This window comes from Bombina bombina, chromosome 2 (genome assembly GCF_027579735.1).
Source record: "Bombina bombina isolate aBomBom1 chromosome 2, aBomBom1.pri, whole genome shotgun sequence".
Taxonomy (NCBI): domain Eukaryota; kingdom Metazoa; phylum Chordata; class Amphibia; order Anura; family Bombinatoridae; genus Bombina; species Bombina bombina.
The window spans coordinates 890,076,053-890,089,969 of record NC_069500.1 but is presented as its reverse complement, the minus strand read 5'-3'; the positions used below and the strand labels follow the sequence as shown (position 1 = coordinate 890,089,969).

General features: G+C 38.1%; 1 protein-coding gene across 2 annotated transcripts in view; it reads left to right on the top strand.

Moving 5' to 3' along the window:
- Positions 1–13,917, top strand: part of COPS4 (COP9 signalosome subunit 4) — a 69,381-nt gene that overhangs the window by 14,853 nt on the left and 40,611 nt on the right. For both annotated transcript variants that reach the window (XM_053703240.1, XM_053703239.1), the window contains exons 5-7: positions 1,882–2,035; positions 6,055–6,205; positions 8,568–8,738. In XM_053703240.1, coding sequence (XP_053559215.1) covers positions 1,882–2,035; positions 6,055–6,205; positions 8,568–8,738 — 476 coding nt within the window. The remainder of the gene's footprint in view (positions 1–1,881; positions 2,036–6,054; positions 6,206–8,567; positions 8,739–13,917) is intronic.

Below are 13,917 nucleotides of genomic sequence, written 5' to 3'. Positions count from 1 at the left end.
CAATGGAGGGAGCCGGTCCTGGACCACCGGTGACTGAGTGACATGTTCTGGCCTGGCATAGAATATAGCTAGGCAGAGGAGCAGTGCACACACAGCGGTTAGAAGAGGCGGCACTGCGGGGCATAGAAGAGTGGAGACACTTGGCAAGGTGGGGTGGGTTGCTCACTCAGGCGAGCTGGAATAAAATCTTGATTAAAACCGCAAACCGCGGGGTGTTTTTTTGGGTCGAAAATCGCAATTTTCATTTTTGCCCATATCGCCCAGCCCTAATATCTGGGATGTTAAAGGGCCATATTACCCATATGCTACATCACTTAAAGGTGATGCAGTATATATGTGACAAGCGGACTAGCAAATATCACATGCACATCTGTGTGTAGTAAAGAAATATAGAATTATAGGTATGTAGGGAGATTATAAAGAATTTAGCCGTATTATTTATTTACGGCTAAGCCCGAGATCAAGTACAATGGATACAACCACCTTTTGAAGAGTATGTATGCAGACCCTTAAAGTCAATAAACTTTGTACATGCGAAAGAGAGAGGAAGTAGAGACCAAATACGTTTCTACATAAAAGACGGGGATTTCAGCATACACAAATTTCATTTATTAATTCACAAAAATCGATATATATACAGTGCACATCGGTTTCCAGTGCAAAATTTGAAACTTCTAAGTACGTTTTTAAAAGATTTTATACTGGATTTTCATATCCGTATCTGTGCATATTCTTCCTTTATAGTCGTGTCTATTGCATGCAGTTATATGAAAATTAGTGTATATTGTCTGTTCAAACCCTAAAAAACCCAAGACCCACTGTCTGAAAGGCATTTATATACATGCTTAATAGTTATACACTTTTATAATAGGTCATCAAAAAGGCCTGGAGATGGTCCATACTTTAAAGTCCAGAAGCCCAACTTTAAAATAAAGCCCCTAAATAAGTGTTGAAATTCAGATGATCACTGTGGTAATAATGATCACCTGATGTGAAGAAATGTCTATTTGAATAGAGGCTCATGGGAACATACTTATATGGAAAGGTTCTTATTTATATGAGGATAACCCTTTCTTTTTACTATAGAGTTTAGGAGTAAAACACACTCACACTTTAGCTTATAACCTTGTTTATCAAAATTTCCACACACCTTGTTGCTGGTTTCTCACATGTCATGATATATACATAAAATAATGGTATTGTTTTAATCTGTTGGTCTCCTGGGGGAAATTTTTTTTTTTGGATTTTTCACTGCAAAATGGCCTACAGTATGGTTTTAATGTGAGCAGCAAAACAGTGCAGAGGTAAAATGGTTCCGCAGTTAAAGGGTTAAGTCTGAGCATTGTGAGTTTTCCCAGTTCTGACGACTAGACCTACACAAGAAAGACAAAACAAGCCTAACACTGTCACATATCTGGCCCTGAGTTGCTTCAGCAGGATCAATCTGATAAGAAGCTGCAAAGCAAATTATATTTTACTCACAAAATGCCAGTGGCAAACTTTGTCTACTCCAAATAAGGCTATGGGTGGGGGAGGGAAAAGTTTAGCTATTGAAAAACAATGGCAGCAAACAAGGTGATACATTCCAAAATAATTTAACACTCACATTTTAATTTATTGAAACACTGATATTATTATTATTAGTCTTTATTTATAAAGCGCCAGCAAATTCCGCAGCACTGTCCATGGGTAAAAAGATAAAAGTACAATGACAATACAAAATTTGTCATACAAGAGGAAAATGCGGGCCCTATTCCCATGGGAACTTACAATCGGTTGAAAAATCATGTATTTCTATGGTGTATACTGCATAAGTGATAATTAGCTTGGAATTGTACATGGTAACGTCCCTTATGAAATAGAATATATATCTTTTTCCAGGCAATATAATGTAGATTATAAACTGGAGACCTATCTGAAAATTGCCCGGTTGTATCTGGAGGATGATGACCCAGTGCAGGCTGAAGCGTACATAAACAGGGCATCTCTGTTACAGAATGAGTCGACAAATGAACAACTGCAGATCCACTATAAGGTATTCTCAATCGTTTTTATATTTTGTGCTGTTAAACTTTTATTGGTTTTGTTTCTGGCCTTTTCTAAATGTAGAAGGCTGAGAAAGTTTAAATGTGGTATTCATCTGTGTACTGTGCTAATGGATATTTATCTTTATTTTGACACCACTGAATTGGACTACATAGACTTAAAGGGACATGATACCCAAATGTTAAAGCACATGAAAGTAATGCAGCAGAGCTGTGAAAAACTGACTAGAAAATATCACTTGAACATCTCTATGTAAAAAGGGAAGTTTTTACCTCAAATGTCCTAAGTATTAACACCCCACTGTAAAGAAACTTTAAGCAGCCAGTCAGGATGCTTGTCCCAGGACTTGCAAAGGAGTGTGCATCTGGCATGTGCAGGCACAGTAATGTTATTTTCCTATTCAGTTTAAGTAATATCTATGAAATCTCATGAGATCACAGCAAAGGCAAAGCATTACCTCAGCACTGCTGATGCTGATTGGCTATTGTGTTTTTTTTTCTTTTAACTTGCAGCTGAAGTATAACTGTTTATACAGCACTTACTTTGCTAAGCTGAAGAACTTTTGAGGTAAAATATCTTCCTTTTTTTTACATAGAGATGTTCAGATGATGATTTCTTTTTTTTTTTTTACAGTTATGATGCATTACTTTCAAGTGATTTGGCATATGGGTATTATGTCCCTTTTAATAAGTATTTGCATGAGAAAATTACTATTTTGGTGATGTTAGAAATAAGGCCACATTTTCAAAATTAACAGCCAGATCTGGTCAAATTCCAAAATAAATAATTATCTTGTTAACATGCAATAAGAAAATGCTCTAATGTGTTGGAACATTTTGTTATGGCACTTTTGATTGCCTATAACTGTGTTTAACTCCAGAAAAGAGGTTAAACACATAGTTAAAGTCAGCTCCTGAGTAGAATTTTAATGTATTGACAACAAGCTATTAAACTGCAAATCTAGGTGTCACACTGTAAATCAGCTTTTGTATTGCCTTCTTACAGTGTGATTTCTAAGTATGAAAATGTTTTGTCATAATTACTGGGTGATTTTTTTTTTTTTATATGTTCTGTTACTATGCAGCTGCTAAGTAAGCATCATGAGTCTCTTAGTAGGACTTTGGGCAAATTTTACCATCACTGCAGGCAGACAGGTTCGCAAGTAGTGTAGCTGTCTGCTTGTAATCGCCCCTTGCAATGTTGAATCGCACATCAAAATTTAGTGTTGCACAAGAGTTTCTTTGTGCAGTGCCGCTCCCTGCTTCGGCGCAGCCAAGGCCATGTCATTCACCCTGAACGAGCGATTGTTAAGGTTATTGATCTTGCCACCTCTGAAGTGGTGGAGAGGAAAAAGAAGCTGTTTCTGCTGCTTAGATAATTGGCTGCAGACTTGCTCATGCAAACCTGCTTCACAAAGCCCAAATAACTGTGAATGCAGCTTCATAAATATAGACCTTTTATTTATAGTAGCGGTTGACCAGTCCCAGGAGCCATTATGGCTCCTTACTTTTTTTAAATTATTCTTTATTTGTGTGTGTTACAAACACTTATCTGGCTCCCAAAAATATGTAGCTGGCTCCTCGTTTGTTTTGCTGGCACCTAAATTTTAAATACATTTGTCAATTACTTTATCACAGTGTCTATCATTAAAATTGAGACAATAACCAGAACATTTATTTTTTAAATAAGATGACTTCTAACTGCAATACTCGAGCGCTGCTATGAATCTAAGGCAATAAGGTGGTTCATTTAGGTGTTGGATAAGTCCACAGCCTGACCCTAAATAACATTCAGATAGGTACTCTTACACCGCTCCAAAAAAAAAATCAGCTACAAATCAAAATTGAGTTTTCCCTTGACATTTGTGTTTGAAGCCTGTGCCAGCTTTTCCACTTACTTGGCCATTACAGTATAATGTTCTTCTCCATGGTGTAACTCAAGGTTCCTTTTGGGTGCTGTCATGGTCCATATTAGACATGGGAAAAATTTGTTTTTCGTTATTAGTTTGTCAAAACAAATGAGCAAGTTTTACATTTTTGCTGATATGTGTTATTAGCTAAACAAACTGAATGAATACAACATGTGTTAATTTGTTTATTTAATTTATTTCCTTACCTATTACAGGTGAAACTCGAAAAATTAGAATATTGTGCAAAAGTTCATTTATTTCACTAATGCAACTTAAAAGGGGAAACTAATATATGAGATAGACTCATTACATGCAAAGCAAGATAGTTCAAGCCGTGATTTGTCATAATTGTGATGATTTTGGCTTACAGCTCATGAAAACCCCAAATCCACAATCTCAGAAAATTAGAATATTACATGCAATCAATAAAACAAGGATTGTACATAGAAAAATATCGGACCTCTGAAAAGTATAAGCATGCATACTGTATGTACTCAGTACTTGGTTTGGGCCCCTTTTGCAACAATTACTGCCTCAATGCAGCGTGGCATGGAAGCTATCAGCCTGTGGCACGGCTGAGGTGTTATGGGAGACCAGGATGCTTCAATAGCGGCCTTCAGCTCTTCTGCATTGTTCGGTCTCATGTCTCTCATCTTTCTCTTGGCAATGCCCCATAGATTCTCTATGGGGTTCAGGTCAGGCGAGTTTGCTGGCCAATCAAGCACAGTAATCCCAGGTCATTGAACCAGGTTTTGGTGCTTTTGGCAGTGTGGGCAGGTGCCAAGTCCTGCTGGAAAATGAAGTCAGCATTACCATAGAGCTTATCTGCGGAAGGAAGCATGAAGTGCTCCAAAATCTCCTGGTAGACGGCTGCGTTGACCCTGGACTTAATGAAGCACAGTGGACCAACACCAGCAGATGACATAGCTCCCCAAATCAACACAGACTGTGGAAACTTCACACTGGACTTTAAGCATCTGGCAGTGTGTGCCTCTACATTCTTCCTCCATACTCTGGGTCCTTGGTTTCCAAATGAGATGTAAAATTTGCTCTCATCAGAAAAGAGGACTTTTGACCACTGAGCAACAGACCAGATCTGTTTTTTTTTTTTTAGCCCAGGTAAGACGCTTCTGATGTTGTTTGTTGTTCAGGAGTGGCTTGACGAGAGGAATACGACATTTGAAGCTCATGTCCAGGATCCATCTGTGTGTGGTGGCTCTTGTGAAAGTCCCCAACACTTTTGAATGGCCTTTTCCTGACAATCCTCTCCAGGCTGCGGTCATCCCTGCTGCTTGTGCACCTTTTTCTTCCACACTTTTCCCTTCCACATAACTTTCTATTAATGTGCTTTGATACAGCACTTTGGGAACATCCAACTTCTTTTGCAATTACCTTTTGAGGCTTTCCCTCCTTATGGAGGGTGTCAATGATGGTTTTCTGCACAACTGTCAGGTCAGCAGTCTTTCCCATGATTGTGATTCCTACTGAACCAGACTGAGAGACCATTTAAAGGCTCAGGGACCCTTTGCAGGTGTTATGGCTTAATTAGCTGATTAGAGTGGGACACTGAGAATATTGCACCTTTTCACAATATTCTAATTTTCTGAGATTGTGGATTTGGGGTTTTCATGAGCTGTAAGCCATAATCATCACAATTATGACAAATCACGGCTTGAACTATCTTGCTTTGCATGTAATGAGTCTCTCTCATATATTAGTTTCACCTTTTAAGTTGCATTAGTGAAATAAATTAACTTTTGCACAATATTCTAATTTTTCGAGTTTCACCTGCATGTAGGAAAATGAATAAAAAATGAATCAATGAACAGAAGTGGTATTCACTTAGCAAAAATATCAAATGTGTTAACTGCTTTGACAAACCAATAATGAAAAACACATTTTTGGACATGTCATGTGCACACTTACATATGGATATAGCTTTTCTCAGTAATCCTACCTGTAACACGTTTGCCAGTTGTAGTGTTGGATCATTTTAGAAAATATTTACAGGGGTTTGTATTGCATATCTTGTCTAGGGATGTAAAATATGGCATGTATTTCTGATCATAGGAAATAAAACACTTTTTTTTTTTCTCTAGGTTTGCTATGCTCGTGTACTTGATTACAGACGAAAATTTATTGAAGCAGCTCAGAGGTACAATGAACTTTCATACAAAACCATAGTTCATGAAAATGAAAGGATGGAAGCATTGAAGCATGCGTTACACTGCACCATCTTGGCTTCTGCAGGTAATAAAATTGTGATGGGAAAGTTGCGCGCCTCTGATCGTTCATGTAGGTAGCCTATGTTTTAATAAATTAAATCTCTGTTTTCATTATACAATTTTGTATTATAAACTCCTGGTCGCCTAATAGCCAAAATTTCAACTGGATGCCAAGAATACGTCCTTCAAAAAAAAAACAATTTACACAGAGCCGGTCGGAATATGGGACATTCAGGTTTAATGTTTGAAGTGCTAATAACTTTATTAAAGGGACACTGAACCCAAATGTTTTCTTGTGATTCAGATAGAGCATGAAATTTTCTTTATTTGAAATGCAAGTTTAGATGCCGGCCCATTTTTGGTGAACAACCTGGGTTGTCCTTGCTGATTGGTGGATAAATTCATCCACCAATAAAAAAGTGCTCTCCAGAGTCCTGAACCAAAAAAAGCTTAGATGCCTTCTTTTCAAATATAGATAGCGAGAGAATGAAGAAATATTGATAATAGGAGTAAATTAGAAAGTTGTCTAAAATTGCATGCTCTATCTGAATCACAAAAGAAAAAATTTGGGTTCAGTGTTCCTTTAATATAAAAAAAGATTAATTAAACTCCTATTTATTTATAAAGATGTGTCAAATGCCGCTTTTAATGTGGTGCAAGTTTACCATCACTTTAATGACTGGAGAGGGAGACAAGATGGGAATTCACAAAAGAAACGCCTAGACAATAGTGCACTGCTTCCTATTGAATGTAATGGGCTTGATCAAAATCTGCATCGTAATCAAAAATGAAAGGTCATTGTAAAAAAAAGAAAAAGAAACGTCATGCGTATGACAGGTTAGCAATTAAACTATTTCATAATAATTCAAAATGAAATAACACCTTTGCTCATGAAATGTTACATGCTGCAATATTTATTCTTATTGGCTCACAGAGCTGTATTGGTAGACTGGGACTCATTTTCACAAGCCTGCTTAGGAAAAGATAGGGTTGTTACACTCAAACATATGGAAATACATTTTAATTTCCCCCTATTGAAAGGAACATATACAAAAAATGAGTACTGTGTCTCTCCCAACATCAATCTTTTATGATTGAGATGGAACATAACATTTTCTCTTTCTACTGGGAGCTGGCTAAACACATTGTGTGAATCGGTGACATAGATGCACACCCACCAATCAGTAACTATCTCCAAATAGTTCATTACTGCTCCTGAGCCCTTTCAATAAAGGATACCAAGAAAACAAAGCATATTAGATAATAGAAGTAAATCAGAAAGTTATTTTAAAACTGTATGCTTTATCTGAATCATGAAAGAAAGAAATGAGTTTCATGTCCCCTTCAATTTATTTGCTTTTAATAACAGTGATCACTGGTTGTTTTTGTTTTTTGTTGTGTTTTTTTTTTTTTTTTTCAAAATGAGTTTGACTTCTACTTGCTTTTTAGTTTGTTTGTTTCATGAATAAAATGCAGAAAAAAAATAAAGTTTAAAGGGACTGTCTACTCCAGAATTTTATTTTTTTTAAAAGATAGATAATCCCTTTATTACCCATTCCCCAGTTTTGCATAACCAACACAGTTATATTAATACACTTTTTACCTCTCTAATTACCTTGTATCTAAGCCTCTAATTACCTTTGTTATCTATATGACACACATGAACTAACGCCCTCAAGCTGTGAAAAACGGTCAAATCCATTCAGATAAGAGGCAGTCTTCAAGGGCTTAGAAATTAGCATATGAGTCTACCTAGGTTTAGCTTTCAACTAAGAATACCAAGAGAACAAAGCAAATTTGATGATGAAAGTAGATTAGAAAGTTGTTTAAAATTGCATGCCCTAACTGAATCATGAAAGTTTAATTCTGACTAAACTGTCCCTTTTTAAGGTTTTTTTTTATCAATGTCACTTACAGCTTGCTTAGTGGGGTTGAGGTAGACAAGGGAGTTATATCACTAAAACTCCTGCTATATCAGTAATACATAAATAGAAGAGTCAATGATATCTTGCAGAAAATAAGCTTGTTCTAATAGATATATCGGCATGTGCATTTGTTTATTTATTAGTGAAGTGAATGCTGAATATGGCAGCGGGCGTTCGGCTATTTTCTTCTATGTATTTGTGTGAAATATCTGGATTTGCACTGATCTTTGTGTGTTGCACTTTTACATGAATAAATCTGACAGTGAAAACAGCTGCGTGCCACTGCTCAAAGCCATATTCAGCAGTTCTTTCACAACCGATAAACAAATGCACAATCATCGAAAGTGAATCTAATTTTTATTCTTGTCTTTATTTTCACGATTGCTTTCCATATGTACAGTCTAATGGTCACATTAAAGCAAAGTTAACTCTACTTTTTTTTTTTTGATTATGCATTTGTAGGACAACAGCGGTCCCGTATGTTGGCCACCCTGTTTAAGGATGAACGATGTCAGCAGCTTGCGGCTTATGGAATTCTGGAGAAGATGTACTTGGACAGAATCATCAGAGGAAACCAACTCCAGGAATTTGCTGCAATGCTGATGCCTCATCAGAAAGCGACCACTGGAGATGGTAGGGAATTACTCTCTTTAGTTTTAGAGCTGGAACTATGGCTAGCCTTGTCCAAGGCAAATGGTGGGCAATTCTCTTTCTCTTTAACACAAACTCTCATACACACACACTGACTCACATACACACTCTTATATAGTAATTACCCGCCTATAGTGGTCTCAGCTGCATATAAAGCCTGCTCAAATTGCATCATATAGATAATTCTAGTCTGAAACAGTAAGAAAAAGCATACTGATACTGTGGAAAACAATTGCCCACTAGCTCATAAAAACATATTCCCTGACTTGGCAAAATTATAAAGGTAAACAATGAAGAACACTGACTAAAATGAATAGGCAATCTAATGCAACTACAAAGAGTGTCAAATCAAAAATATACTGGTTTACTTATGTACTAAAAAAGAGCTCAAAACTTGCTATTAAACATTGCAATTCCATCCAAGAAATAATCACAGTGTGTACATTGCTAAGATGAAATCCGGACATAATGTTCTGAGAACATACATTTTCACAGGCTCCTATAAAGCATATAGATCTCTGAAAACTGCAATTTTGTGGTGGCCACATATGTGTATGATATCGTTAGTGCACTGATTCAAATGCTATCATTTGTTACAACTTACAGTATTTTATTGTTGCACAAATGCACATTGCTCAGCCAAGCCTAAGCATGCCGCAGATGGCGACTAACTGCTTATGGCGCTCGTTACTACCTTACTGGGATTCTCTGCTATGAAAGCATAGAGGAACAAGAAATGTTGGTTGTTTTATAAAAGGGGCATTCATACAGTTAACTGGGTTTTCAGTGGAATGTGAAGAAGCAGAAACTTATATAAAATCTGAAACGTGCAACCAGTAGCCTACAAAACATTTTGCCACAAGCACCTGCATTAAAAGCGTGTTACATACATCAGTATTAACATTTAAATATCTCTTACTATTGACTATTTTACCTGTTAATTATTTGAAGGAACAACTTTATATTACAAAAAAAGTAAACTTGTAAATTGTGCAAGTATTGGCTGATTAATAACAAAGGTCATATTTGTAGGGTGCAGTGATCAATGATCTGCATTCTTTCACACCCCATCTGCTCCCTTCCCTCTCACAATCGTCTGCCCATGACCAACTGTTCCCAAACATATTTAGTGCTCAAACATGCCTGCAATCAGACTGCCCCAGTAAGCACCTGGCACAGATGTGGCACGCTCTCTGTCAGTCACTCCCTGTCACACTCCTACAGCTCCGTTTGTTCCCCACAGCTCCAACTATATTTTCATCCTTTCTAGTTTGTAGTCACCGATATATCAAATCTAACCTATGTAAACCAGTTGAGTAATACCATGATACTAATAGGTAAAAATTAAAAATTTAAGTTTGCATTGAAATCCTAGAAAATTCTGCACTTCACTTCCTTTGCCCCTAAGATGTTATTTTGTGGCATCAATAATTTAAATCAACCTGAATTAATGAATTATACATTTCACACAGATATTTGCAGTGTTTAAGAGCAGACAGGATATAGTGCCCCTGACAGCTAAGCATAATCATTTTAAACCAGCTGCCTCATATTACCCAGAACAAGTGTTGGTGTTTGTGTCCATCTGGAGAGCCAAAGCAAACCCTTCCCTCTGAATTAAGAGAAACAGTATCCACAATTATGCCCTGCATCTGCAGATCACTCTGGCACGCTCTCTGGCCTTACTTCCGTAGCCCTCTCTACCTAACTCTAAATTCAGCACGCTGTCTCCCAGTCTGGATTACCGCCCATAGTGTCACAATTTACAAAAAAAAAAGTCTACAGCCTTCTCTAACTCAAATTAACATGCTCTCTCTCCTGGCCTGGATCACCGCTGACAGTGTCACAATTAAACAAACAAAAAAAATAATAAAAAGAGTTATAAAAAAAAAAATGCATATATCATCCTAGGCTGTGTGCATTGGGAAAGCCATATGAGCTCTGTTGAATAAAGGTGTGCGCAAGCACACACGCACACCTTTGAGGGAACGCTGGTGGTGGATGTATTAAAAAAAAAAAAACATTTGCAGGCAAACAAGATGTTTCATGTGTTTTTATAAAAATGTTTATATTCAGATGATACGTTATTTCTCTTGTAAGGTGTATCCAGTCCACGGATTCATCCATTACTTGTGGGATATTCTCCTTCCCAACAGGAAGCTGCAAGAGGATCACCCACAGCAGAGCTGTCTATATATAGCTCCTCCCCTAACTGCCACCTCCAGTCATTCTCTTGCAGCTCTCGACAAGGGAAGTATCAAGAGAGATGTGGTGAATTAGTGTAGTTTATCTTCAATCAAAAGTTTGTTATTTTTAAACGGTACCAGCGTTATACTGTTATTTACCTCAGGCAGAAATTAGAAGAAGAGTTTTGCCTGAGGTTTTTGATGATCTTAGCAGGTTGTAACTAAGGTCCACTGCTGTTCTCACACATAACTGAAGCGTATGGGGAAACTTCAGCTGGGGGAACGGCCTGCAGAATTAACTGCCATGAGGTATGTTCAGTATATTTTTTTCTAGAGGATGATAAGAACTAGAAAATGCTGACAGTGCCTGATATATTTAAGGTAAGCCTGATTGCAGTGATTTAATAAACGACTGGCATCATGCTTGCAGTAAAGGGTAATATATTACTTTCTATTATGGCTTAGTATGTAAAACGTTTGCATATATATAAAGAACGTTTTTTTACTGAGGGTGATAAATCTTTATTTGGGGCCTAGTTTTCCACATGGCTGACTAGATTTCTCCTAGGAGTAGTTATTTATGGCCCTTTCACTTTGAGTACATGGTGGGAGGGGCCTATTTTCACGCTCTAATTGCGCAGTTGTTTTTACATTCTGAGACATCCAGCTTCTCTGAAGGAGTCCCCTGACATATTGGACCTCTGTAAAGTGTTTTTGTGCCTACAAAAGTCGTTTTATTCAGTGGCTCAGTGTATGGAAGTAATCGGCTTAATGGTAGCGGCAATGGACATAGTGCCGTTTGCCCGCCTACATCTCAGACCGCTGCAACTTTGCATGCTCAGTCAGTGGAATGGGGATTACACAGATTTGTCCCCTCTACTAAATCTGGATCAAGAGACCAGAGTTCTTCTCTGGTGGCTATCTCGGGTCCATCTGTCCAAGGGTATGACCTTCCGCAGGCCAGATTGGACAAAAGTAACGACAGATGCCAGCCTTCTGGGGTGCAGTCTGGAACTCCCTGAAGGCTCAGGGCTCGTGGACTCAGGAGGAGGCACTCCTTCCGATAAACATTCTGGAACTGAGCGATATTTAATGCTCTTCAGGCTTGGCCTCAGCTTGCTGCGGTCAGTTTCATCAGATTTCAGTCGGACAATATCACGACTGTAGCCTACATCAACCATCAAGGGGGAACAAGGAGTTCCCTAGCAATGTTGGAGGTTTCAAAAATAATTCTATGGGCAGAGGTTCACTCTTGCCATCTATCAGCTATCCATATGCCAGGAGTAGAGAACTGGGAGGCGGATTTTCTAAGTCGACAGACTTTTCATCCGGGGGAGTGGGAACTCCATCCCAGTGACGTCAGAGGTTGGTGAGGCAGTGGCTTGGATACGCCTTCATTCTTTAGATATCCTTTGTTGAAGAAATAACAATGCACATGGGTGAGCCAATCACATGAGGTATCTATGTGCAGCCACCAATCAGCAGCTACTGAGCATATTTAGATATGATTTTCAACAAAGGATATCAAAAGAATGAAGACAATTAGATATTAGATGTAAATTGGAAAGTTATTTAAATTGCATGTTCTTTCTAAATCATGAAAGAAAACATATGGGTTTCATGTCCCTTTAAATGGTGTCTTGGAAAACTGGTCAACTTAGTAAACATCTGATTTTAGTCTAAAGGATTGTAACAGAAACACTTGCCAGATAACAAAATACTTGCTCTGATTATGAGATCTAGAAATCCATGCCCATTAAAATATGTTTAAAACATACTTTTTACTTTAATGCTGCAAATTATGCTTATAGATTTCTTTCATTATTCAGTAAATATAAAAATGTCTTGATCCAGTGGCGGCTGGTGAAATTTAAAGATGGTGGGGTGCTTGACCCCACCCCTTTAAATAAAGCCACACCATCAGATGGCACTACCAATTCATTAAATAAATAAAAGGTAGACGGAAATACATACACAGAGGGTTAGAGAGAGAAAGAGAGAGAAAGAGAGACACACACAGAGGGGGAGAGAGAGAGAGAGAGACACACACACACGCAGAGGGTTAGAGAGAGAGAAAGAGAGACATACAGAGGGTTAGAGAGAGAGAGAGAGACACACAGAGGGTTAGAGAGAGAGAGAGAGAGAGAGAAAAAGAGAGAGAGACACACACAGAGGGTTAGAGAGAGAGAAAGAGAGAGACACACAGAGGGTTAGAGAGAGAGAAAAAAAGAGAGAGAGAGAGACACACACAGAGGGTTAGAGAGAGAGAGAAAGAGAGAGAGAGACACACAGAGGGTAAGAGAGAGAGAGACACACAGAGGGTTAGAGAGAGAAAGAGAGAGAGAGAGAGAGACACACACACAGGGTTAGAGAGAGAGAGAAAGAGAGAGAGAGAGAGAGACACACAATCACACACAGAGGGTTAAAGAAAGAGAGAGAGACACAATCAAACACAGGGTTAGAGAGACACATAAGGGATGAGAGAGTCAGAGGGGGAGGAAGAGAGACAGAGAGACCATGGGGAGAACAACACATAAGGAGAGAGATGGATAGATAGATATAGATAGATAGAGAGACACACAAGGGGGGAGGGAGAGAGACCACTGCATTTTTAAGTAATAAAACAGCAGAGCTACAGAGAGTTCAGAAAGTGAAGGCAAGCTGTTAAGTTAGTGGGTGTAAAGGTTGAGGAAACAAAATACAAAAACGACCCTGCTGTAAAAGAGTAAAAAAACACTAAACCACATTCATTAAATTATAATTTTCACTAACAGAATCCCTTTCAGTGAAATCTAAAGTTGTAGAACTTACTTCAAAGATGTGTCTTAAACACTGCTTATTGACTGAATCTCTTCCTGCTCTGCCTCTGTCTGTATTAAGGAAGTGACAGTGGCACATTCCACTGCACTTAGAGGGGAAGTACAGAACTCTCTCTTTCACTTTAGCAAAAGCTGGCAGCTTCACAGCACAGCAAC